The sequence below is a fragment of the Mustela lutreola genome, chromosome 11 (genome assembly GCF_030435805.1).
Source record: "Mustela lutreola isolate mMusLut2 chromosome 11, mMusLut2.pri, whole genome shotgun sequence".
Classification (NCBI taxonomy): Eukaryota; Metazoa; Chordata; class Mammalia; order Carnivora; family Mustelidae; genus Mustela; species Mustela lutreola.
Genome location: NC_081300.1, coordinates 20,411,697 through 20,435,640, shown reverse-complemented (window position 1 = coordinate 20,435,640; position 23,944 = coordinate 20,411,697). Strand labels below are relative to the sequence as shown.

The 23,944-nt window shown below is 35.5% G+C and overlaps 2 protein-coding genes across 5 annotated transcripts in view; one reads left to right on the top strand and one right to left on the bottom strand.

The window, feature by feature from the left end:
- The window catches only part of STARD6 (StAR related lipid transfer domain containing 6), a 37,386-nt gene extending 37,248 nt beyond the window's left edge, over positions 1 to 138 (bottom strand). The window contains exon 1 of the mRNA XM_059140770.1: positions 1 to 138. The gene's annotated coding sequence lies outside the window, so the exon portion shown is untranslated.
- On the top strand, positions 67 to 23,944 carry C11H18orf54 (chromosome 11 C18orf54 homolog). 4 transcript variants are annotated; one of them, XM_059140766.1, is made up of 9 exons: positions 67 to 205; positions 907 to 973; positions 2,596 to 2,921; positions 4,173 to 4,478; positions 5,296 to 5,446; positions 8,563 to 8,665; positions 13,384 to 13,515; positions 15,633 to 15,703; positions 21,924 to 23,944. In XM_059140766.1, exons 3-9 carry the CDS (start codon positions 2,639 to 2,641, stop codon positions 21,994 to 21,996), a joined length of 1,119 nt encoding a protein of 372 aa, XP_058996749.1. In that variant the 5' UTR covers positions 67 to 205; positions 907 to 973; positions 2,596 to 2,638; the 3' UTR covers positions 21,997 to 23,944. The 4 variants fall into 4 exon arrangements, with proteins under 4 accessions (XP_058996749.1, XP_058996746.1, XP_058996748.1 ...); XM_059140763.1 differs by having other exon boundaries at positions 4,173 to 4,964; XM_059140764.1 differs by lacking the exon at positions 67 to 205 and adding an exon at positions 484 to 799 and having other exon boundaries at positions 4,173 to 4,964.

Sequence of the window (23,944 nt, the reverse complement as noted above, 5' to 3'; positions counted from 1 at the left end):
CGCAAGCCAGCGCCATGTTGGATCAGTTTGAAAGTGAGCGCGGGCGTCGTGCTCCGCTGTGACGGCGGAGGAGGCTTCCAGCAAGCGGAGCCTGAGGCGGGGCGGTGTCCGGGTCGGGGATGCTTTGTCGCGTCTTCCGTACGGTAACAGGCGCGGACTTTTGGTGGAGAGTTGTGGACGTGTGCGTTTTTCTCTCTTTTGGTCGGTGAGTGTGGCCCCCCAAGGGGGTGTATTTTCAAGAGGCGCCCCATCCCACAGCCCGTGGGAAAGGCTAGAATCAGGGTGGCGCGGAGGGGAGAGGAAGTCTCCTGAGGGAGAGCGCGATGGACGTTCCGGGTGGGAAGAAAACACCTTTCTCGGGAAGCTCCCGAGCGAGGCAAGGTCCCGGAACGAGACGGAGGGGACTGGACGTGGGCCTCTTGAGACTCCAGGCGTCTATTGACGAGGGCGGGGCCGGGGCGGGGGGCATTGGGCTTTACGCGGGGTCACCTCGGAAAAACTCCGTCCGCCCACGGGGGAGCTCTCGGCTGCTGCCGAATAAATGGTTCTGAGTGGAAGTACCTAACGGAAGCCTGTGTCTGTGACTGCCGGGGGTGCTGGAATCCCGGAGGAGGGGGGGTGTTTCCTCGGAAAGGGCGGAAGGGTTGAACCCCAACGCGTCGGGTGAGGAGAGACGCTCTGGTGCGGGGCCGCCGGCGATTCTCGCTTTCCGGGCTCAAGAAGGCTTGTCGTTTTGTTGTCGAATAAACAAATGTTCGGTTTCAAAACAGAAATCACGGAGCTGTTGTTTTCTAGGAAGGTGCGCGTTTCCGGTGAGCTGTACCCACTGTTTAACACTGAACATTCTGTTTTTGAATCAAAGGTAGTTGACTTTTTTTGTTTTTTTGCGTTTTTTTTTACGTTTAGCATTTTATTCTTCGGAATGATGGATTTCCTTCTAGAGATGAGAACGGAAGTGTTTGCGGAAGTAATGGTAAGATACACGGATTTGCTTCCAAATCATCCTGTGGCGGAAGTGGGGAGAAGTGGCTGGATAAAGTTGGGGTGTGTTAGTAACTGTTTGAGGAAGGGTGATGTGTGCATGAGGTTTTACTAAACTCTCCGTCGTACTTCTGTATACTTTTGGAAGCTTTCCACAATCAAAATTGACTGTGGATTTTCTTTCTGCCTCCTGTGCATTAAAATAAATGTGATTACCCACTTACTGAGAAGTGTAATCCAACAGCTTAAAACAAACTTTTGTTTTCAAAACTAAATTGGTGACCTGTACTGTGTTGGAATAAGGGAGAAAATGTTTGGTAAAGCGATGTTTTCCTGAGAAAATTTAGACATCATTAGTGTAAGGGGTAAAGAAAGAACAAAGCTGATTTAGTCTAGCTATTCTTTAGAGATACACCAACATCGCAGCATTCCAGGAAATCAAAGAGGCTAAATAACTGTTGTGTTCTGCTGCTGCTGCCCCTGGCTGCTGTCAGCTCTCTTGCAGAGGCAGATGCACGCTCTAAAGCTGAGGCAGGATGATGTTTTACTCTGTCTTTGAATGGAAGATTATCAGTATTTTAAAGTCAAATTTGATAGTTATTAAGACTCCATTAGAAGTTGTTATAACTTAAACGTTTTTTCCTAAAATTATAGCCGAAAGTTAAACATTGTAACTTTAAAGCTTTATAGGGTGTATTAAGTCCTAGACAATAATTTTTCGTTTTTAATACAGAAGATCCATTTCCACTGGTCTAATTTTTTAAAAGAATGCCACATCATGTACTGAAGCCTTGTTATATTTTACTTTTTCAAATGTAGATACTATTACTATCCTAAGGTAGGCAGGAATTCTCTCAATGTTAGTAATTCCTCTCCAGTGAGAGGAATATGTTGTCAATTTCCAAATTATCTAAGTCTCTCTTGAAAGAAAGGGTGAATGTGTTTAACATAAGTGGAAATGGTAAGAGTATTGCCATAAATGGTGAGACAATGATAATGTCTTAGGAAAAGAGCATTTCGTTAGCTCAATAAACTTGGTAGTTTATTTCTTTATACTAAATATTATAAATTATTTTGTTCTTGAGTTTTGCTGGGGGAAAGATTTGGCTAAAGTTGCATATTGACATTTACAACATTGAAAGTGAATATTCTTTTCTTGTTTCTAATACCTCATCTGATGCCTTTAAAAATTCATTGAGCACCTACTATCTGTAATGCATGATAGTAGGCTTATGAAATGAAAAATATTCTATATAAGGGAATGTTAGGTATTGTGATGTCATAGAATCTATCCCCATAAGAAAATACTGTACCTCAGAAGTTTTTAGGGCTTAAAAATTGTGAGTACTCTTCCCTTGGTACTATTATCAGATAATTATGTATACAAAATTCCAGGAACATAGTAGGTACTCAATAAATGTTTCTAAATCAATAATGAGGGAGCTCACAATAATGACAATAATAGAAAATCTATAATGTTCATTGCCTTAAAAGGGTGATAGAATGGATTTTATTCTTTAAAGATTATAAAAAGTTTACATATTTAGTAATTTTCTCTCTGTATGGCTGTTACTCCTTTTAATGGAACCTTAACCTATTGTTTTTGTATTACAGATATTGAGAGAAATGAATAGAAATAACCCATTTTGAGGAAGCCATGGCAAAGTCAATTACAAAACACAGAGTTTGTTCTCAGCAATCTTCAGTATCTTCTCTGTTAGCAAGCTGCAGCCTGAGTGGTAGTAATTCCTCTAAATCTGATGACTCTTTTCAGTATAAGGATAAACTGTACAGTTCTGCCTCTCAGGCTCTACAGGCCTATATTGATGATTTTGATTTAAGCCAAATGTATCCTGGTGCAAGCACTGGAAAGATTAACATTGATAGATGTTCTGCTAATATGCCCGAATTCTCCAACTATATTTATAGACCAAACAATGGTATGCTTTTATTTTTTATTTTATTTTATTTTATTTTAGTACACTGATTTGAAGTATTTGAGAGATGCATTGTAGTCTTAAAAAAGCTAGACACTTTTTTCTTCCTTTGGGGTAAAAATGACTTTTATAATATTGAGGTCTGGATATTTTTCTTAAATGGTTCTGTAATTCTCTTGAGTCTCATGAATTTTCAGCTGAAATCTTGTGACCTTGGAGGGAGGGTGATGAATACAACTAATAACAGCAGGTGGTAGATCCTAAACCCTTAAGCTGTTTTATTACAACATAATGGAAATAGCATTGACATGGTGGTTCTAGGTTTTATTAACTAGTTTAACTAATTTAAACAAACCTGTCTTTCTGAATTCATTCTTGATTAATCCCAATTAATAAGACTCTATTAGTCTTCCTGATCTGTATTCTGTGGGATAATATATAAGATGTTAAGAGTTTTACCTTGATAAGTCTTCCACAAAGACAAGTTTGGAAAATACATCTGTTGATAACCCAGGTAACACTTAGATAAGTACTTATGGAATGGCCCTTGTATGGAAAAAATTTGCGTTCAACTCTTAGAAGTATGTGGGCACTATATTCCAGAAGAGTATTAGAACAGCTGTTCTCTTTGTGTTAATGCTGTTGCAGGTTTTGTAGGCAGAAAGCAAACCATTTTTCCACCTAGTTTAGTTCATATTTTTCTTCAAGGTTACAGCCAATTTTAAGTGACCAATATTAATGTGAGTGTATTAGTACATCAGGTATGATAAGAAAAGTTGAAGAAACAGTAAGTTAAAGAACGAGGGAAAATTTAGGAGTTGGAAAGAAAAGTGTAGAACTTAAAGTAAATTAGAGAGATATAAAGAAAAAGCACATTGTATTTCATCAACCTATATCTTTTATATTTTGAATCAAAGCTTTAGTGAAGATAAAGGGAAGCAGCAAAAATGATTCTTAAATTCTTTTTTTTTTTTTTAAAGATTTTATTTATTTTATTTGACAGAGAGATCACAAGTAGGCAGAGAGGCAGGCAGAGACAGAGTGGGAAGCAGGCTCTCTCTCAGCAGAGAGCCCGATGTGGGGCTCGATCCCAGGACACTGAGATCATGACCTGAGCCGAAGGCAGTGGCTTAATCCACTGAGCCACCCAGGCGCCCCTGATTCTTAAATTCTTAATTCTATTTACTTTTGAGTATTATGAAGTATTGTTATATGTAATGAGGAAAATAAACAGAACTGCGCTTTGTTTTTCAGCTTTTGAAAATCTTGATCCCAAAAAAAGCTTCTCGTCCTTATCTTGTAGAAGAATGACTGTTAATGACATAGACTGCATTAGCCTAACAACTGATGATCTATTAAAACTTCCAGCAGATGGGTCATTTTCTTTAACTTGCATTGGATCAAGTCACCGAAATAGCAAGAAAAACAAGAAATGCATTCGAAGACTGAGCTCATTGGATACTGAAAAGAATCAAAATTTTCAGGAACCTTCCACTCCCATGTGCAAAGATAACTTAGTTACTCCTGTTGTATACATAAATAAAAATGGAAAGCAACGTGGTAGGCTAAAAAACCCAAAACTTGTGAATAAGACTAATAAATACGTTTCTGATCCATCTTTATCATTTTCCAAGAAGTTGTCTTTCAAAGACAGTTCAGAACACAAACTTGAAAAGAATTACCCAAGATGGCTCACTAGCCAGAAATCTGACCTTAATGTTTCAGGAATAACTAGTCTACCTGATTTCACATACCCAGTCTGGCTCCACCATCAAGACTTGCTACCCGACACAAATAGTCAAAAAAGGATTTCCAAAATATTTAAAGAAGATCAGTGTTCCCCTAGACATAGTTACCAGGCACAAAGAACTTCTCGGCTTATGAATAAATTAGATAGTTTTGAATATTCTTTTGAACCCTCAAACATTTCAGACTCCTTGAGTGCTGATAAAGGATTAATTAATGAATATAAATGTGATTCTGAACATAGCCAGTGTCAGTGTGAGAATCCACTTCTCCCAGGACAAACCAAAAAGCCATTCAGTGGTAATTGTTTCGTTTTGTTTTGTTTTGCTTTGCTTTGTTTTTAAGAATCAAAGGAAGTGCTGTAAATTTGACCTAATGTCTAGGAGCTTTTATGCTATATTCTTGATGTAATGATGAAATGATAAATCTTTTGAACACTTAATGGTCTTTCGTGTAGCATTTTGTGCCTAGGAAATGTCTTTTCCCCTTTTCTTCTTCGAAATGTCATATTAAAAAAGTTTATTGTTACAGTTATGTGTATATTCCAAATTAGTCTGAATTATTTGTTGCCTTTGAGAGTTTGCTGTGCTATTTGTTTTTTTCTCTTAAAGAATTTGATCTTTTAAATTAGGTGACAAAATTGAATTGCTTATCCTGAAGGCCAAGAGAAATCTAGAGCATTGTACTAAAGAGTTACCGAAGTCTACAAAAAAGGATGATAGTCCTTGTTCATTAGATAAACTTGAAGCAGAAAGATCATGGGAAAATATTCCTGTTACTTTGTACGTAAGTTACGATGAAAGAACTTCTTAGTTTTCCAAATGAAAAATGTCATGTGAACAGCTTATTTATTTTATAAATAAATGGATGATAATTAATAATAATGAATGTTAATTTTATAGAACATTGCTTTGTGTTTTCTTTAAATTGCATTTTTCAGTTGTTACCACAAGATGGTGTAATGTTTCATAACCTTAGGCACATTATATAACTTGTCTTTGTTACATGTTTCTTGTGTTGTACTATAAAATAGTGATTTATGTTTAATATGAAGAATCATAGCTAATAAGTTCTTTCTCCTTCTATATTCTCTCCATATGTGGAGAGATGCAGCTATCCACTTGTTTTCATTTACCTTTTACTTTTGCTTAGTTATTTTCCTTAAACAGCGGTGTAATTTTTGTATGGTCTGTGGTATAAATTTTTATAGTTTCTAAGATTATTTTCATTTGTATGCTTAACCTTCCTGCATAGCTTCTCAGAGTAATTAAAAGCAGTGTTTACCTAGATACCTATGAGTGTGAGTGTGGAGTAAGAATTGAGCTTAAGTAGGAGAGTTTTTTCCCTAGTAATATTTTTACATCTGAAATGCATTCTTGGTAACCCTGTATCCTGCCTTAGGCTCTGAAAATTTATCATCTTCTGTTGTCTAAACTTTCATTCTTTTATAGTCTGTTATAGACAGAGTCTGTTAATTCCTGTATCCATTTTTTATCACTTCTCAGGAGTGTCTTATTTTTTTTTTAATGTGGACACTCAGTATAAATCTGGTTTGGAATCCCAGCTCTGTGACTTATTTGCTAACATCTTGTATAAGTTATACTTCTGCTTTTAACAAATTACTACTGCTTTGTACAAATTTTACCTTGTACAAGTTACTTCTACCTTGTATAAGACCTTATATAAATTATTTTTCTATTTGGTGTTGCTATGAGAATTCGTTTGATTAGAAAATATATATAAGGTACTTAAGACACTTTTTTTTAAAAGATTTTATTTATTTGTCACGAGACATAGCGAGGGAGGGAACATAAGCTGGGGGAGTGGGAGAAGGAGAAGCAGGCTTCCCGCTGAGCAGGGAGCCTGATACGGGGTACGAACCCAGGACCCTGGGATCATGACCTGAGCAGAAGGCAGATGCCTAACAACTAAGCCACCCAGGCACCCCTACTTAAGACAATTTCTGACTTACGATAGGCTTTCTTGTAGTTGTTAATAGTGGCGATGATTATCCAGAATATTTTTTTCCATATTTCGCTTCATTTCTCAATTGTTGGTTCAATAGTATCTTTATTTTTTAAAACTTGGATTATTAACTAGCTCACTTAATTCTTAAACTTATTTTCTAATTTCTTACTTTCTCGTGAGGTCGCCTTTGTAAAGTACTATAACTGTAGTACTTTGCTTTCACTTGCACTCAAAATAGGTGAGCAAACAGTATCAGAGGTATTTACCAGTAAAATTTTGGAATGTGTGTAGTGCATTATGTAATTAGAATATATAATTTATGCTTGTATGATTATTATTACAATCATTGGTTTGGTCCAGTACTTAATGTATAGATGTTGACTTTTGGAAGATTGAATTCGTATTGTGATGGATATGTTTGTACATAAAATGAATGATGGGTTGTGAGGAGAAGGAATTGACCTGACCTCAGTCAAGTGTCATGTTGACAACTTATTGTCAATCTGTCATCAAAACAAAAATTGTCTAGGAAGTATTCAAGGATTATACCAGAAGGTAGAACATAACCACAATCAGATAATTACTTTTTCTTTATTTAACATTTTTAAAATGAAAAATTTCAAAAAAATACAAAAGTAGAAGAATAGTATAGTGAATCCTTATGTACCCCACACTCATCTTCAGTAATCTGGTAAATGCTTTTTGGTGGTAGTGGATGGATGTGCAAACTCCTTTCCTAAAGGATGGGCAAAAAGATTACTTAGGAGCAAGAAAAGCTCATAGTAAGTTACAAATCAAATGAGCCAATAATGAAGCACTGTTAATCATTAAGAAAAAAATGGAATTGTGACATTTAAATGTTAGAGAAGGATTCTTAGGTATCTGAGCACTTGAGTTAGAAACACTTTTTTTTTTCTTTTTTTAAAGATTATTTATTTATTTATTTGTCAAGAGAGTGAAAACAATCCCGCACACATGAGCAGGGGGAGCAGGGGAGTGGTGAACAGAGAGAAGCAGGCTACCTGCTGCGCAAGAAGCCCAGTATGAGACTCCATTCCAGGACCTTGGGATCATGACCTAAGCCAAAGGCAGACGTTTAACTGACTGAGCCACCCAAGCATTACTAGAAACATAGTTTATATTGATATATGAATTAAGGGAGAGAATGAGTTTGTTTATTCTCTGTGACTAATAGAATTTGTTTTGGGAAATTTCTGGCTTTTGCTGAGGTTATCCTTTGTTCTACTGTCCCTTGAAACATCAAGAAATAAACATATTTATTGAGCATTTATTACATATTACAGGTACATAGAGTTAATTTATGCAATACTTCTGTAAGATAAGTGGGACTATAAATATAAAACAAATTTAGATAAGTAAATTTTATGTAATCACATAGTGGGATTGGGATTTGAACTTTGGAATTTTAATTCCAAAATTAGTATTTTTCCCAAAGTAATTTGTCCTCTTTGTAAATGCTAATTCTGGAGGGTAAGTCCTATTTGACATGGAAGAGGATGTACCTGCCATTCCAGTAGAAACTCATATATTTGTGGGGGGTTTTTACTATCATTGGGTAACTAACTGTGTTTATTTAGGAAAGTGTACTGCTTATTTTGAACCAAACAGCTTTTAGAGTATAGCCTATAGTTGAAGGCTTATTTATTTAAAGACTAATGTTTTTTACTTTCTTTATAGTTTTAACTTAAAGCTTTAAAGGAGAAACAAGGAGATAGGAAGGGTTAGATTTTCGTATGAGTTCAGACAGAAGATGAGGGAATTACCAAGCAAAATCAATATGAATCATATCTATAATGGTTGTTTCTTGGTGACTATTTCTGTTTAAATGATAACCATTTAGTTATACGTGAATTTTTATAAATTGGGTACTTAATTAAATTACTATCTTATATCCTTAAATCCTATTTAGCAAATCTCCTGTTCCTGTTAACTCTGATGATAGTCCTCAACAAACTTCAAGGGCAAAGTGTGCTAAAGGGTTCCTTGATGATTTTTTAAATAATGATAATCAGGTAGGTGAAGTTAAATCTTTTTAACTTATTAAAAGTTTTTTTTAATTATTAAAAGAGGATTTATGACTAATATACAAATTTTAATTTCTAAGCTGTTAAAAAAATGATTAAAATTTCCTTTTTCTTTTTTTTCTTTTTTTAAGATTTATATATTTATTTGAGAGAGAGAGACAGAGAGAGAGAGAGCTGGGGGAGAGGCAGAGGGAGAGGGAGAAGCAGACTCCCTGCTGAGCTGCGAGCCTGATGTAAGGCTCCATCCCAGGACTTGGAGATCATGACCTGAGCCAAAGGCAGACACTTAATCATCTGAGCCACCCAGTCACCCAAATTCCCTCTTTTAACACAAATGCATAAAACCATCACTCCTAGAATTATTGATAATTTTGTTTTAATATTCTAAAGTAGAGGGACCTGGGACTGAACTCTACAGAGAACTTAAATTATCATGGAGAGCTTAAATTATCATGTTTTGGGGGGGGCAATGTATAAAGCGTATCATTATAGAGTAAGTTATATTTTACCATACAACTGTTAATTATTGAGAGTTCTGTTTCTAAGAAAATATGATAAATCTATCATGATAAAATTTAAAATAGGAAAATTATTGTCCAATTTTGCAAAATCAGCATATGTGCATCTTGTAAGTAACCCTAAAATAAAGTATAAATGTGTATATGTGCACATAAGAAAGTATATATCATTTGACATAGAAATATAGCTATGGCTGTTAAATAATGAAATCATACTTTTAAAATATGGAAGATTTGAGAGGTTAAGTCCTCAAAAGTTAGCCGAAAAATATACTAAAATGAACTCCTTCTGTGGAATTTACTAGAGAAAGTAAAGGCTGTCATAATATGTTTGACCCTGGAACTTTGTGTAAGATATTACAGCCTGCTTCTCCCTCTGCCTCTAGCCTGCCACTCTGTCTGCCTGTGCTTGCGCTCTGTATCTCTCTCTCTAACAAATAAATTTAAAAAAAAAAAAAAAATATATATATATATATATATATATATATATAAATAAAATGGCAGCTGTACAGAGAAGGAGCTTGTAAAGGAGCAGGGAACCCAGTTAGGAAACTTTTTAGTCTTTCTGGATAGGATTGGCGTAGGGTGGGTGCATTGAAGGAAGTCAGAAATGGGCAGACTTGGAAGTATTTTGAAGGTAGACCTAGTAGGATGAGGATAGAATTCAAAGAATGAATCCAAGGTGTTTAGTCAAGCAGCTAAAAGATTGGGTGGTGGCATTTACTTAGGTAAAGAGCACTGGTAGAGGAACAAATTGGCAGTTCTTTTAAGTTTAAGATGGATGAGTATTAAATACTAACCAACTGGTCCCTTTTCCCCTGCCACTACACACATAATCTCACTGCCAGGTTGTTTTATTTCATTTTATTTCATGTTTTTATTTCATTTCATTTTCAATTTTAGATGTACAGAAAGTTCTTGTCACCCTTCTTTCAGCTTCCCTAATGTTATCTCACGGGCCATACTATAATGATCACAAACAAGGAATTAAGATAGGTAGAATTCTATTAACTAAACTACAGACCTTACTCTGATTTCACTAGTTTTTCTACCAGTGTCCTGTTCCAAGGTCCAACATTGTGTTTAGTTGTCTTGTCTCTTTAATCTACTTCAGTCTGTGACAATTCCTCAGTCTGTCCTTGTCTGTCATGCCTTTGACAGTTTTTAAGAGTACTAACTGGTTGGTTATTTTGTAGATAGTTCTTCAATTTGGATTTGTCTGAAGGTTTTTCTCGATTAGAATGAGGTTATTGTTTTGGCAAGAATGCAACAGAAATTATGCTATGCCCTTTTCAGTACATCATACCAGAGGGTTCACGATACATTGATATCATTGATTTACTGATATGTGTTTTAGTCAGGCTACTGTAATAAATATGGCATAGACCTGGTGGCTTAAACATTTATTTCTCATAGTTCTGGAGGCTGAGAAGTCCAGCATCAAGGTGTCTGGTGAGGTCCTGCTTCCTAGTTTGCAGATGGCCATCTTCCCCGTATGCTCTCCCACAAGCAGAGAACAGGGAGGAAGCAAGCTCTCTTGTGTTTCTTCTTATGAGGGCACTAATCCCATTCATGAGGACTCTACCCTTGTGACCTAATTACCTCACAAAATTCCTCTTTCCAAATACCATTGCATTGGGATTAGGCTTCAACATAAGAATTTTAGGGGGACACACATTCAGTCCACAGCAATGTGTTAATGTAATAATATATGAAATTATGTTAATGCTTATGATTTTAACCTTGAATACTTGGTGTTTACTGGCCCTCTCTCTAGTAAAATTATAGTTTCTCCTTGTATTTAATAAATATGGGGAGATACTTTGACACTGTGCAAAGAGTCTCAAAACTTCACTCACTAATTTTAGCACCCATTGGTGGATCTTCTTTTCTTTTAATTGAAATTCTTGTAGAATGAAGACCTGTTCCTTTTTTTCCCCATATATTATAATTATTCTAAGTTTTTAATACAATATTGTTATTTTGTTGCTCAAATTGTTCCAGTTTGGGCCATAAGGAGTTCCTGAGTTACTTCAGGTTGGCCCCTGTGTCCTTTGACATGTTCTTATCCTTTTTTTTGAGCACTTCTCTGTGGGGCCATGGTGGTTTTTTTTTTTTTTTTTTTAATTGGAAAATGGCAGTTAGAAACAGATCTGGGCACTAGATGTGCTTATTGCTACTGGGATGTTATTCATTCTAGACTTTCTCAGCAGGCAGATCTGAAACATGTATATTTACTAATCCAGGTATGCATATCTGGATTTCTATATCTGTATATTTTATATGTATGTATAAAATCATGCATTCATACTGATACCTCTGACTCCAGTCCAGTTCTACGGGGATTTTAGCCTTTCCTGTTCCTTATTTGTAATTCTTTCCACTGGTGAGAATCCCATCTATTATCCATAATCCCTTAACTATTCATGTATTCTTAGCATACACCTACTTTGACAATTGTTAATCCATATACTTGTAAGAAACAATTTACTAACTAGATCACATTATTTATGTATAGTTCTTTTTATCTTAGCCTTACTATATCCAGTCAAAGTATTGCTTTCCAAAGTTACCTTGGTTAATTATTTTCTTTCCAACCCATTTCATTGTGGTCATGTTGTTCAATTATAGTACTATTAGGAGGTTCACTTTTATTGTATATATCGAGTTTAAACCACATTGTATTTGGTTTAAATTATTTGGTTATTAGAATATGTGAAACATTACTATAGTTCTGAGAGAGCTATACAAAAAGCTATCTAAGACATTCACTACCAGGTTTTAATGATGATTCTCAGGACAAATTGTTTTTTTTTAAATTTATTTATTTGACAGACAGAGATCACAAGTAGGCAGAAAGGCAGGCAGAGAGAGCAGGCCAAGCAGAGAGCCTGATGCAGGGCTCGATCCCAGGACCCTGGGATCATGACCTGAGCCCAAGGCAGAGGCTTTACCCCACTGAGCCACCCAGGCACCCCTCAGGACAAATGCTGTCAGTCATAGCAACATTTATTAAATATTCATTAGTGAATAGTACAGTTCTATAATTGTTTCATTGTTTTCTTTTTTGGAACTCTGATCGCTAGTTTGCATGAAAAACTCACTCCAGAGGCAAGCTTTTGTGACCCTTATGGTTGGCATCAGGCAGCTAGAAATTCTTCTAAGTCAGTGCTAGTTGGAGGTAGTTTAGAGATGATGCTTCAGGTGGTGTCCACAAGAATCAGAATCAGGAGTATAAGACTAATTGGATCCTTTTTTGTTGTTGTTTTTTAAAGATTTATTTTTATTTGAGGAGGAAAGAGATAGAGGTAGGGAAGGTCAGAGGGAGAAGGAAGGATGAGAATCCCAAGCAGACTTCCTGACACAGGGGGCTCAATCCCGTGACCCAGAGATCATGACCTGAGCCAAAACCAAGAGTGTGATGCTCAAGCAACTGCGCAACCAAGGTGCCCCAAGGCTTGTTGGATCTTTAAGCCCCGTTTATTTTCCTTTATTTAAAAATTTTTGGTGAAATATGTATAGCATAATATTGAAGATATATGTAATATGTACTCTGGAAAATATTTGTTTGGTAAGAAGACTTTAAAAAAGAAGTTTAAAAATATCCCTTATAGATTCTCTTAAAAGAATCCTGACCTGTAGTGCTGTTGCCCTCCTTGGACACATAAAATCAGTGATAATTGAGATATGAGTGTTTTTTAGGTAGTGAGGAATGTGTGGTCAATGAATAGGTGATAAACTAGCATTCTTTGTGTGAAAACATAAATTGTTTATAGAATGCTGTATTTGAAATTCTAGTCCTCATTCCGCTGATAACCACCTTCATTTACATACCCAAAAAGCATGTTGACCTACCTGAGCTCTGAAGATCTTTCATTTCTAAAAATCTATGATTTTAAATGTATGAATGAATGCATTGCAAATGTGAAGGTGTACTGTTTCTTTGAAAAGAGCAGAGACTAGAAAGAATACTGCCAAACTTTAATAATGGTTGTCTGTAAGTAACTCATCTGGGGACTGGGTAAGGGGAGGTGTTGAGTTATAATTTTGATTTTTTCAAAATACGTTATTGACTTTTATTGTTTTATTGTTTTTTTGCACTAATTTTATATTGGGGGAAAATAATACAAAATATGACTTTTTCCTCCCTGAATTGCTTGGTTCATCATTCATCTATTTTAATCTCAGAGCTGTACCCTTTCTGGAGGGAAACATCATGGTCCTGTTGAAGCCCTGAAACAAATGTTATTTAATCTTCAAGCAGTACAGGAAAGTTTTAATCGGAATAAAACAGCAGAACTGGAAGAGGAGATTAAGCAAGTAAGTACAAACTTGATTTATGAATTGAGACCTGTGAATGTGAATTGAGATCTATGAAGATATGATTTTGTTCTAGATCTTTTTCAGCTTGACCACTATAGTTTTATGTTAATAAACATGCCACAAAACACATGTTGTAGAGTTGTGCTATTATTTTTTTCAGAAATTAACTCACTCAAATTAATACTAATAGATTTCTGTAGTTGTGTGTAACCCTAAATGGATTGTTATGTTTAGTTCATGGTTGGTTAGAAATACAGCATCTTATTTAGATCTAACAATGTTACAACTGTAGTATGGGAGAATTACAGGAGTTGTTTTTTAACGTTCTACAAAATTATTTGTATAATCCAACTCTTTGTATTTATATTTGGGGAGGCCTAGAAAACCTTTTCAACTTATACTTCTCCACATAACTTTTGTTTTCTGAAATTTTGTTTTGTTACCATGAGTTTGGCTTTTCTTATGGTTGATATAAAATTTTATCATTTAAAACCATTGGGTTTTTGTGTATTTTCTAGGAACTTAGAAATTTTTGTGCTTTGGACTGCTCTTCTCTAGGGATTGAATTTTCTTCACAGTAGTACAGTGTTTACAGAGGGTTTATATTCTCCCAAATCTGTGAATTCTAATTCTACCACTTAACTAGCAAGTGCAGTATTTGTACAAATCACTTAACCTTTTTAGTTTCTGCTTCCTCTTCTGTAAAATGAAGTTGAGAAGATAAATTGAGATAAACTATGTGAAGTACTTATTATGTAGTACTTAGAACCTGATTAAAAAATAGCTTAATAAATATAAGTATATTAATAAGTATACTTAATAAATATTTTTATTGTCACTGTTTTGTTATTCTTAGTCATTAGAGCTTTATGAAATTCAGTTTTTTTTTTTAAGACTTTATTTATTTATTTGACAGATGGAGATCACAAGTAGGCAGAGAAACAGGCAGAGAGAGAGGAGGAAGCAGGCTCCCCGCTGAGCAGAGAGCCCGATGCGGGGCTCGATCCCAGGACTCTGGGACCATGACCCGAGCCGAAGGCAGGGGCCCCATCCAACTGAGCCACCCAGGCACCCCTGAAATTCAGTTTTAATTACAAATTAATGGATCACCTCTTGGAAACTGTCACACCCTGAATTGTATTAACTTAATTTTTGTCTATACATTTGAATGATTAACAAATAGAGTGTATTCCATCCTTTTTTAGACATCATTGAGATGTAACCTTGTTCTTACAGTTATAATTTCAAGTCAAGGTTTTATTTTTATTGGACATACATTTAGAAGCATACTTGAAAGATGAATCTTAAAATAGTAGTTACTTTTGAGAATCAAGAGCAAATATTTATTTATTTTTTTAAACATTTTATTTAGGGGGGGCACCTGGGTGGCTCAGTCGTTAGGCATCTGCCTTTGGCTCCAGTCATGAGCCAAGGACCTTGGGATCCATCCCCACATTGGGCTCCCTGCTCGGCAGGAAGCCTGCTTTCCCTCTCCCACTCCCCCTGCTTCTGTTCCTCTCTCTGTGTCTCTCTGTCAAATAAATAAATAAAATCTCTTAAAAATTTTTTATTTAGGGGCACCTGGGTGGCTCAATCATTAAGCATCTGCCTTCAGCTCAGGTCATGATCCCAGGGTCCTGGGATTGAGCCCCACATTGGGCTCCCTGCTCGGCGGGAAGCCTGCTTCTCCCTCTCTCACTCCCCTTGCTTCCCCCTCTCTCACTGTCCCTCTCTCTGTAAAATAAACAAAATCTTTAAAAATAAATAAAAGGTTTTATTTATTTATTAGAAAGACCACAAGCAGGGAATGGGGAGAGTGAGGAGAGGGAGAAGCAAGCTCCCCACTGAGCAGGGAACCCAACATGGGAGTTGATCTCAGGACCCTGGCATCATGACCTGAGCCAGAGGTGAATGCTTAACCAACTGAGCCACCCAGGCATCCCTAGAATAAAGAGAAAATAGGTAATGCTTCATTGAAAATTACTTCCTAGAATTATTTCCTTGGAAATACGGACAATATTTTTTATTGTTCTTTTTATTCACATATTAAATGGTACTTAAGTTTATAGTTACATAATATTTTCAATATTTTCTTATATTTGGTGTTTTTATAGGTTTCGGAAGATAATTTCTCTAAATTACAGTTGAAAGAAAGTATGCTTCCTATTACTAGGTCACTTCAAAAGTAAGTTTTCTCTACTACTTTCTGAATATATTATGGATACATACCGGTTTTATCCATTTCTTTGCAATCAGAAGATGATAGGAGGAATTAAATACCCATAGTCCTTGGGTATAGTGTTCCTATCTAGTAAGAATCAGTGAATAATGAAACTAACATTTATTGAACACTTACCAAGTGTCAGTGTCAGTGCTTTTGAATGTAATTCATGTGATCTTTACAACCCTATGATGTTAAGTACTATCATTATTTTCATAATTCAGATCAGGTAATAAAGATCAAGTAATAAAGTAACTATGCAAGGTCACATAGCTAGTAGGAGGTAGCAATGGGATTCAAAACAAATAGTTTGATTCTATAGCATGTGTTCCTAACACTCCTTTTATTAATGATAGTGGTACATTATCCATTTAGGCTAGTGCAGGGTCTCAACTGATTATTTAGGATAAAGACCTCATTGTGCTTTAAAATTTAAACTTCGTGGATGACCTCAGGCTTTCCAAGTCTCTTAAAAGCATTTATTTATTTATTTATTTAAACACTTTTTAAAAGGATTTTATTTATTTATTTGAGAGAGAGAGAGCAAACATAAGAGAGCACAAGCAGGGGGCAGGGACAGAGGGAGAGGGAGAAACAGACTCCCCACTAAGCAGGGAGCCTCCATCCCAGGATCCTGGGGTCATAACCTAAGCCAAAGGCAGCCGCTTAACCTTAACTGCTTAACTGACAGAGCCACCCAGGCGACCCTCTTAAAAGCATTTATATTGAATTCGTGTCACAGACTTAAATGTGTTTTCTGAGTTAAAGTACATAGCCTAGAAGATGTTTTTCTTGGTGAAGATGAACACTGGGCCATAAGTAATTAAATTACCACAAAAATTGGTATTAATTGTAGATACTTTCACTATTAGCTAAAATAATTTTTTTTTTTAAGATTTTATTTATTTGTTTGACAGAGGGAGACACAGAGAGATAGAGAACACAAGCAGGGGAAGTGAGAGAGGGAGAAGCAGGTTTCCAATTGAGCAGGGAGCCCCATGCGAGGCTCCACCCCAGGACCCTGGGATCTTGACCTGAGCTGAAGACAGAGGCTTAATGACTGAGCCACACAGGCACCCCAGAATCTTTTTTTAAGATTTTATTTATTTATTTGACAGAGAGAGAGAGAGATCACAAGTAGGCAGAGAAAGAGGGGGAAGCAGGCTCTTCATTGAGCAGAGTGCCCAATGTGGAGCTCGATCTCAGGACTCTGAGATCAGGACCTGAGCTGAAGGCAGAGGCTTAACCCTCTGAGCTACTCAGGCAACCCTCCCCTCCAGAATTTTTTTTAATAGTATAGTAACTTTTGGGGCACCTGGGTGGCTCAGTGGGTTACAGCCTCTGCCTTCAGCTCAGGTCATGATCACAGGATCCTGGGATCCTTCTCTGCTCAGCAGGGAACCTGCTTCTGCCCCTCTCTCTCTGCCTGCCTCTCTGCCTACTTGTGATCTTTGTCTGTCAAATAAATAAATAAAATCATTTAAAAAATAGTAACTTTTTTCTAGCTTACACAACCAATAATCTTACCTATATATAGAATGCCATTTTCAGAGCGTAAGATTCATATTTTGTTTAGCTATTGATTCTGGTGGATAAGCTGGGGCAGTCTTAATTTGGTTTTTACTTACATTTCGAAGGTATTATCTGTAAGACATTTGTACTGTTATGAAGTCAGTTTAAACTTTTAAAAGTTATATTAGTACATGTTTTCGTTATTTTTAATCTGTATATAATTTGAGGACAATTTGAAATTCAAATATTTCTGGTAAGGTTTATAGTCATCTTTTCGTAATTCAAAATAAACAGACTCAGCTTCTTTAGAAGTTGCAGATTGTACCTTGGGTGCTTTAATGACCTCTCCCAAGAAGGAAAGTCTAAATAGGTCTTTCCCCACCCCTCAAGTAATAGTTTTTGTTTTTAACAGTTTGATAGCTAACCAGTTTTAAAATGTCTTTCATTAGCCTTATGAAACATCAAGCTCTCTAGTATGGGTTCTGTTTACTCTGTTGGACACTCAGTTTTCTTATGTTCTTCCATTAGAAATAACTGCTCTTTAGGAAGACTGATTGGACTTGAAGTATAAATGATTGAGTAGCTTAAAATGGTTTGTTTTTTTCCTGGAGGGATTTTGCTTTTAGTAAGAATATAAACTGTAATTGTTTTGTATCCTTATAATTCTTAGCTTTGTCCTATGCAATTACATATTAGGAACTCATATTATTAACTAAAACCTTATTAACTGTTATTTATTAAATAAAATTTATTAACTAAAACCTCAATAAGAGAAGCTTGTCATCTTAGCAAATGAAAAACTTGTGGTTTTTGAGTAGGGGCCTTTTCTAGAATCTTATATGTCATGTAAGCCACCAGCTGCTCTACCCAGGTTGGCTGTGAAGAATGAGCAATAGCATATTGCTTATATGCTATAAAGGATTGTAAAATCATCAATCATCCAAAAATAATTTGTATTGGCTTTGGAATATATTGTTTTATATATAATTTAGAAAAGAATGTGTAACATTTTATAGTTCTCAATACTAAGGGCCATGCTCTGAAGACTTAATGATAGCTAGAAAGTTGTCCTGTTTCTCAGTTCTCTTCTCTTGCTTGATTTTCTAGTCTTCATTATATGCTAGAAATAGAATTATCTCTCAGATTTGCAAAACATTATCCTAGAGTAAAGATTTCTCTCTTATTCTAATGTACTCTACTAAAACCTAGGACTTGTCGGCAGTTTGTTCAGTTGTTGCTGGACACTAGGCTGAATATAGGCCAGTAAACAGTACTTAAGAGCAGCCAATATAGCAGTACTAATAGGAAACCTCATGCAAGATATCAGTGAGTAAGTTGAAATATAGTTAAATTGCCTTCATATAATCAGTCCATTACTGGATTTCGGTGGGTTGATTTCTGTTTATTCTAATGCTCATTGATAGATACTTTCTCACTATAAGACATGAGTTTTATTTCAACTTCTAAGATGAATGACTATTCAATGTTGTGTGTAACATGACTCTTAAATTGATATTTTCCCCCATTAACTACCTTTTTCACTTTTTTAGAGAAGAAACTCAAGAATAACTTCCTTCTATAATTTTATTCTGCACTTGTCCTTACACATAATAGCAAATCACTTCTGATAGCCTGTTGTCTTAGTAGATTGATTGCCTTATTCTTAGCAAAGTAGATAGAGGTTAAACCAAAGGAACTGCTGACTGATTGTGTAGGGGGACTGAAGGTTTCACATTTCTACGTAGCTTTTTTTTTTTTTCATTCCCATCATACTACACTCTTCCCTTTCCTTCCCATTGTTCTTCTTTCTCCCTAACATTGTTTTGTAAAGACATAAATAATGTATTTAAATAAGATATTTAAAATATAGATAAGTTAAATTTCATTTTGTAAAAACCTATTAGTTTGAGGGCCTTTTACATCACTTGAATAAAAGTGTTAAACCATGCTCTGGTTTTTTATTTACCTTTCACATGTTGATCAGCAAACAGAGTAAGGGAATATTGGAAAGCATCAATCTCAGGGTCACCAGGAAGACTTCACTCTTCAATGGATGAACAACAAGGCTCAGAGTTGTCTAATAGTTGGCCAGTTATGTCATAAAAACTTTCAGACTATAGGGAGAAAGACTTAGAATATATATGCTTTAGCAATGGGGTTAATAATCAATGTAATTTTATAACTATTATATATGACTATTGTAATTTTTAAGTAGTGGTAAATATAAAAGGTATTTTGAGATACCTGCAGTGACTACATGTGATAAAAAATACCTCTGATTTCTGTGACATGAGGTCACAGATTTTGGTCTATTGCTTACATTCATAATGGAAGGAAATGCTAATTTACAGATAGCATTTAGTGAAAATAAAGATGAGGATTCCCCCCCATCCAATTTCATAAACCCTCTAAATCCAAGGGGTCTGTGGCCCTCAGAGTTGTAAACAGTAAGGTAAGACTCTAGCTGCTTACACCTCCCTCCCTCTCGCTTTTCTTTCCTTCCTTTTTTTTTATGATTTTATTTTTAAGCAATCTCTACACCCAGTGTGGGGATTGAACTCATGGCCCTGAGATCAAGAGTCACACTCCACTGACTGAGCCAACTTGGTGCCCCTTCTTCTTTTTTTTTTTAAGATTTTATTTATTTATTTGACAGAGATCACAAATAGGCAGAGAGGCAGGCGAGGGGGTGGGGAAGCAGGCTCCCTGCTGAGCAGAGAGCCCGATGCAGGGCTCCATCCCAGGACCCTGAGATGACCCAAGCTAAAGGCAGAGGCTTTAACCCACTGAGCCACCCAGGCGCCCCTTCCCTTCTTCTTTTGAATCATAGGTTGCTAAATGATATGCCTGAAAAGAAAAAGATAAATCTAAGTCCAAAGCATATTCATGCATTATCTTCTTTCTGATAAATGTATGTCTCTAGGAAGAAAATAATTTTTGATAAAGAGATACTACTATAGGCTGTAGAAATGATAGAGTCTAATTAATTTTACCTCTGACTGCATAGTAACTTTGGGTAATTTGTTGTCATTTAGTTAATGAAGATGAGAATCTCAAAACTTAACTGAAGTTAAGGGTGGCAAAATCCAGATTTTTTAAAAAGATTTTATTTATTTATTTGACAGATAGAGATCACAAGAGATCACAGGCAGAGAGGCAAGCAGAGAAAGAGGGGGAAGTAGGCTCCCTGCTGAGCAGAGAGCCCGATCCGAGACTCAATCCCAGGACCCTGAGCTCAGGACCTGAACCAAAGGCAGAGGCTTAACCCAGTCAGCCACCCAGATGCCCCCAAATCGAGATTCTTGTTACATTTGAGTAAAGTTGTCCAAGAAGTAGAGTGCAGGAAAATATATATAATTAGCAGTATTTTATTTAATACACATTTACGAAACCTGTGTTAGAGACCATAAAAATAGCGTTTTGTAGTCATCACCTTTTAACTCAATTTAGAAATTACTAACATTTGTTACATTACGTATTTTTGTTGGTCTCTTATTTGTCAGAGACCTGAAAAATGGTTAACTGACATTTTCTGGATGGTCTTTAGGGATCTGAATGAATAATAGGGGAGAGGAAAAAAAGAATATTTTTTGAGCAAGACTGGAAAATTAAGGGCCCCTCTTTTCTTGGTTTTATTTGATAGATTATTAAGTTTTCTCCACTGAGACTTGACCTATAATCTTAGCTTTATTTTATTTTAATTTTTACTTTTTTTTAAGATTTTATTTATTTATTTGACAGAGAGAAATCACAAGTAGATGGAGAGGCAGGCAGAGAGAGAGAGAGGGAAGCACACTCCCTGCTGAGCAGAGAGCCCGATGTGGGCCTGGATCCCAGGACCCTGAGATCATGACCTGAGCCGAAGGCAGTGGCTTAACCCACTGAGCCACCCAGGCGCCCTATTTTTACTTTTTAAGATTTTATTTATTTGACAGAGAAAGATACAATGAGAGAGGGAACACAAGCAAGGGGAGCTGGAAGGGAGAAGCAGACTACCCATTGAGCAGGGAACCTGATGTGGGGCTCGATCCCAGGACCCTGGGATCATGATATGAGCAGAAGGCAGACGCTTAACAACTGAGCCACCCATGCACCCCCTTAGCTTTATTTTAGAGGGAAAAAACCCAGGTTGTTGGTATTATACCATGAAATTTTCATTTGTTTCCCTTTATGCTCATTAAAAATGAGTTTTCCTCAACTGTAATTGATCATTCAGTGCTATTTTTTAAATTTTAGCTCTCCTGAATATACGTCTTAATGAATGTACTTTCTTTCTTAAATGATACAAACAGTATTCCAAAAGAAAAGGTATAATTTCACAAAGCTGTTGTAAAAATGACATGAACAAAATGTTAAGTGTTATGCAAACAAAACCTATTATTATTAAACTTCTTGGCAAACTTTCAAAAAAAAAAAAACCCTTGAATGTCAAAAACATTATTTTTTAAAGTAAATGTTTATAAAATTTAAATGAATTATTTTAGCCCTCAGTTATTCAGATCTCAAGGTTTTATAAAGAAAAGTTCTAAATGTTTGATACTTATTCTATAAATTCATTTTTCATACTAATTTTGAAGTTAATAAACAATGTAATCCACCATTAGTTGCTGTCTGCATTGTCTCTTCAGTCCTTAATATTGGTTTATAATGTGTTTTATACTTTTTAATGAAGGGCTTTGCACCATTTATCTCGCCTGAGAGACCTGGTTGATGATACCAGTGGGAAACAGTCACCGAAAATGTGAAGAGGAAAATAAAACGGTCCAACAAATAAATAGTCATCACAGAGCAAAGATGTATTGTTTTTCCTGTTGCTTAAACTGACAAAGAAATTATAAGCCATGCATTATTCTGTGATTGGTTTAAGTATTATATATTCTTTAAAAAACAAACTTGAAAACGTGTGTAGGTTTTGTGACCTATCCTCATTTTATGCCAAGATACCAGAATGTGAACTGAGAGGACCCACACTGTGTCCTACAGTCTGACTTTGGTCTTCAGGCCAGCAAATGTCCAATATTCAAAGATGGATGTTGTCTGCTATTGAAGCTTATGTGGACTTAATCTTCTTGAGCATCTGCATCATTTTATCTTCTGGCTCTGGATTATTAGGAAACTCTTCCTGGTTTCTATACAGAATCTCTTTAAGTAGACTTTTTGATACAAGTAGCATCTACTTTTAAGTTGGCTAAAGGAATATCAAAATTGTTATGGTGTAACTTCTCCATATATGTTACCTTTAATTTTTATAAATATTTTAAGGTATGTGGTACATGCAAATAACAGTTTAATAATGGGATGATACAGTGCAAAAGGAATGTTTTATGTTGTGAAATCCAAAAGAAAAACTCATTTAACTAATGCATTGATTTTGATTCTGTGTAAGATAATCTTTTTTTTTTTTCTTTTTTTTTTTGTGTGTAAGATAATCTTGATTTCACATAAGAGTTTACAAAATATTTTTTGGGAGTACATTTGAAAATTTAATATTTTGATATTCTCAGATTTTAGTTTTGGGGTTAGCTCAAACTAGTAAAAATTCTAAGATCAGTGACCAATTGCTTTATGCAGTTTGCTAAGTAAACTTAAAATGAATGTGGAAAATCCAGAAGCAGCTCTGTATTATAAGGCTATTTTGTAAGAGCTAAATATGGTTTAAAGCAATCTATAAAATTTGTCTTTAGCTGGAACTCAGCAGAGCTTTATAGTTTCGCATTTTCTAACCAACTAAACTAATAAGCAAGAAAACACCTTTACTAACAAAACTAGGAATTAAATCATAAAGCATATTTTAAAAGCCTGATGAAATGAAAGAATGAGTGTCTGTATACAAACAGTACAAATTAACACTGCCCAAATTGTAGTATCTAGCAAAGATACAATAATAAACCTTGTTTTTTTGTTTTTTGTTTTTTGACCAGTGAGTCAGAGTTACCACCATGCAATTATTTTTGCCCAGTTTGAGACTCACTGGCCGTTAAGTTTGTTTTGTTTACTCTGGAGGTATTTCTGCTACCAACATTCTATTTTCTGATTATTGCTTCAAAACATACAGTTTGCATGTAATCAAATAAGATGTTACTTTGACAATGAAAGTATGGTGGCTGTTAAAAATGCAGATTTTAAGTAGGTGAACGCTAGGAGGGTCTGGGTTGATCATGTTCCAGGCTTAGACAAATCCACTGTGACACAAATTCTATAGAAAGCAGAGAAGATGAATGCATCATAATAAACGTCTAATTGCATATATGTTTATTAGTATGCTTAAAGAGCATTTGCAAAGGGATTATGCTATAATACTGAACAGCACTGATTTGGTTAGTACTGTCATTTGCGAGAAGATACTAAATTTTTATATTACACCTAATATTTTAAGAAACTTGATTGTAGTTACTAAAGGAGTATTTTTCCTTTTGTGTTAAATATGGAAGCTTAGTCATTTACCTAAAAAGGGAATTTAAAATGATTGATTCCAACTTTTTAAAAAAAGAAATGTATAGGAGAGTCAACTGAGAAAAATCTAAATGATAAATGGTCATGAAATTCTCCAAAGAATTGATTTAATTACATGTGAAATATTTTAGTATTCTTTATTTTGAGTTTCCCAGGAGTAAAAGGGTGACAACAGTATTTAGATTGCTGAGCTGAAAATTAAAAGCAGACTATGGAACAATTAAAGGTTTTTAAAATTGC

Excerpts from the sequence above, each read along its gene's own strand:
- C11H18orf54 (XM_059140763.1), top strand. The coding sequence starts at position 2,639 with ATGGCAAAGTCAATTACAAAACACAGAGTTTGTTCTCAGCAATCTTCA. Across the intron at positions 4,965-5,295 it reads AACCAAAAAGCCATTCAGTG|GTGACAAAATTGAATTGCTT; the intron begins GTAATTGTTTCG and ends CTTTTAAATTAG. Across the intron at positions 15,704-21,923 it reads ATTACTAGGTCACTTCAAAA|GGCTTTGCACCATTTATCTC; the intron begins GTAAGTTTTCTC and ends TTTTTAATGAAG.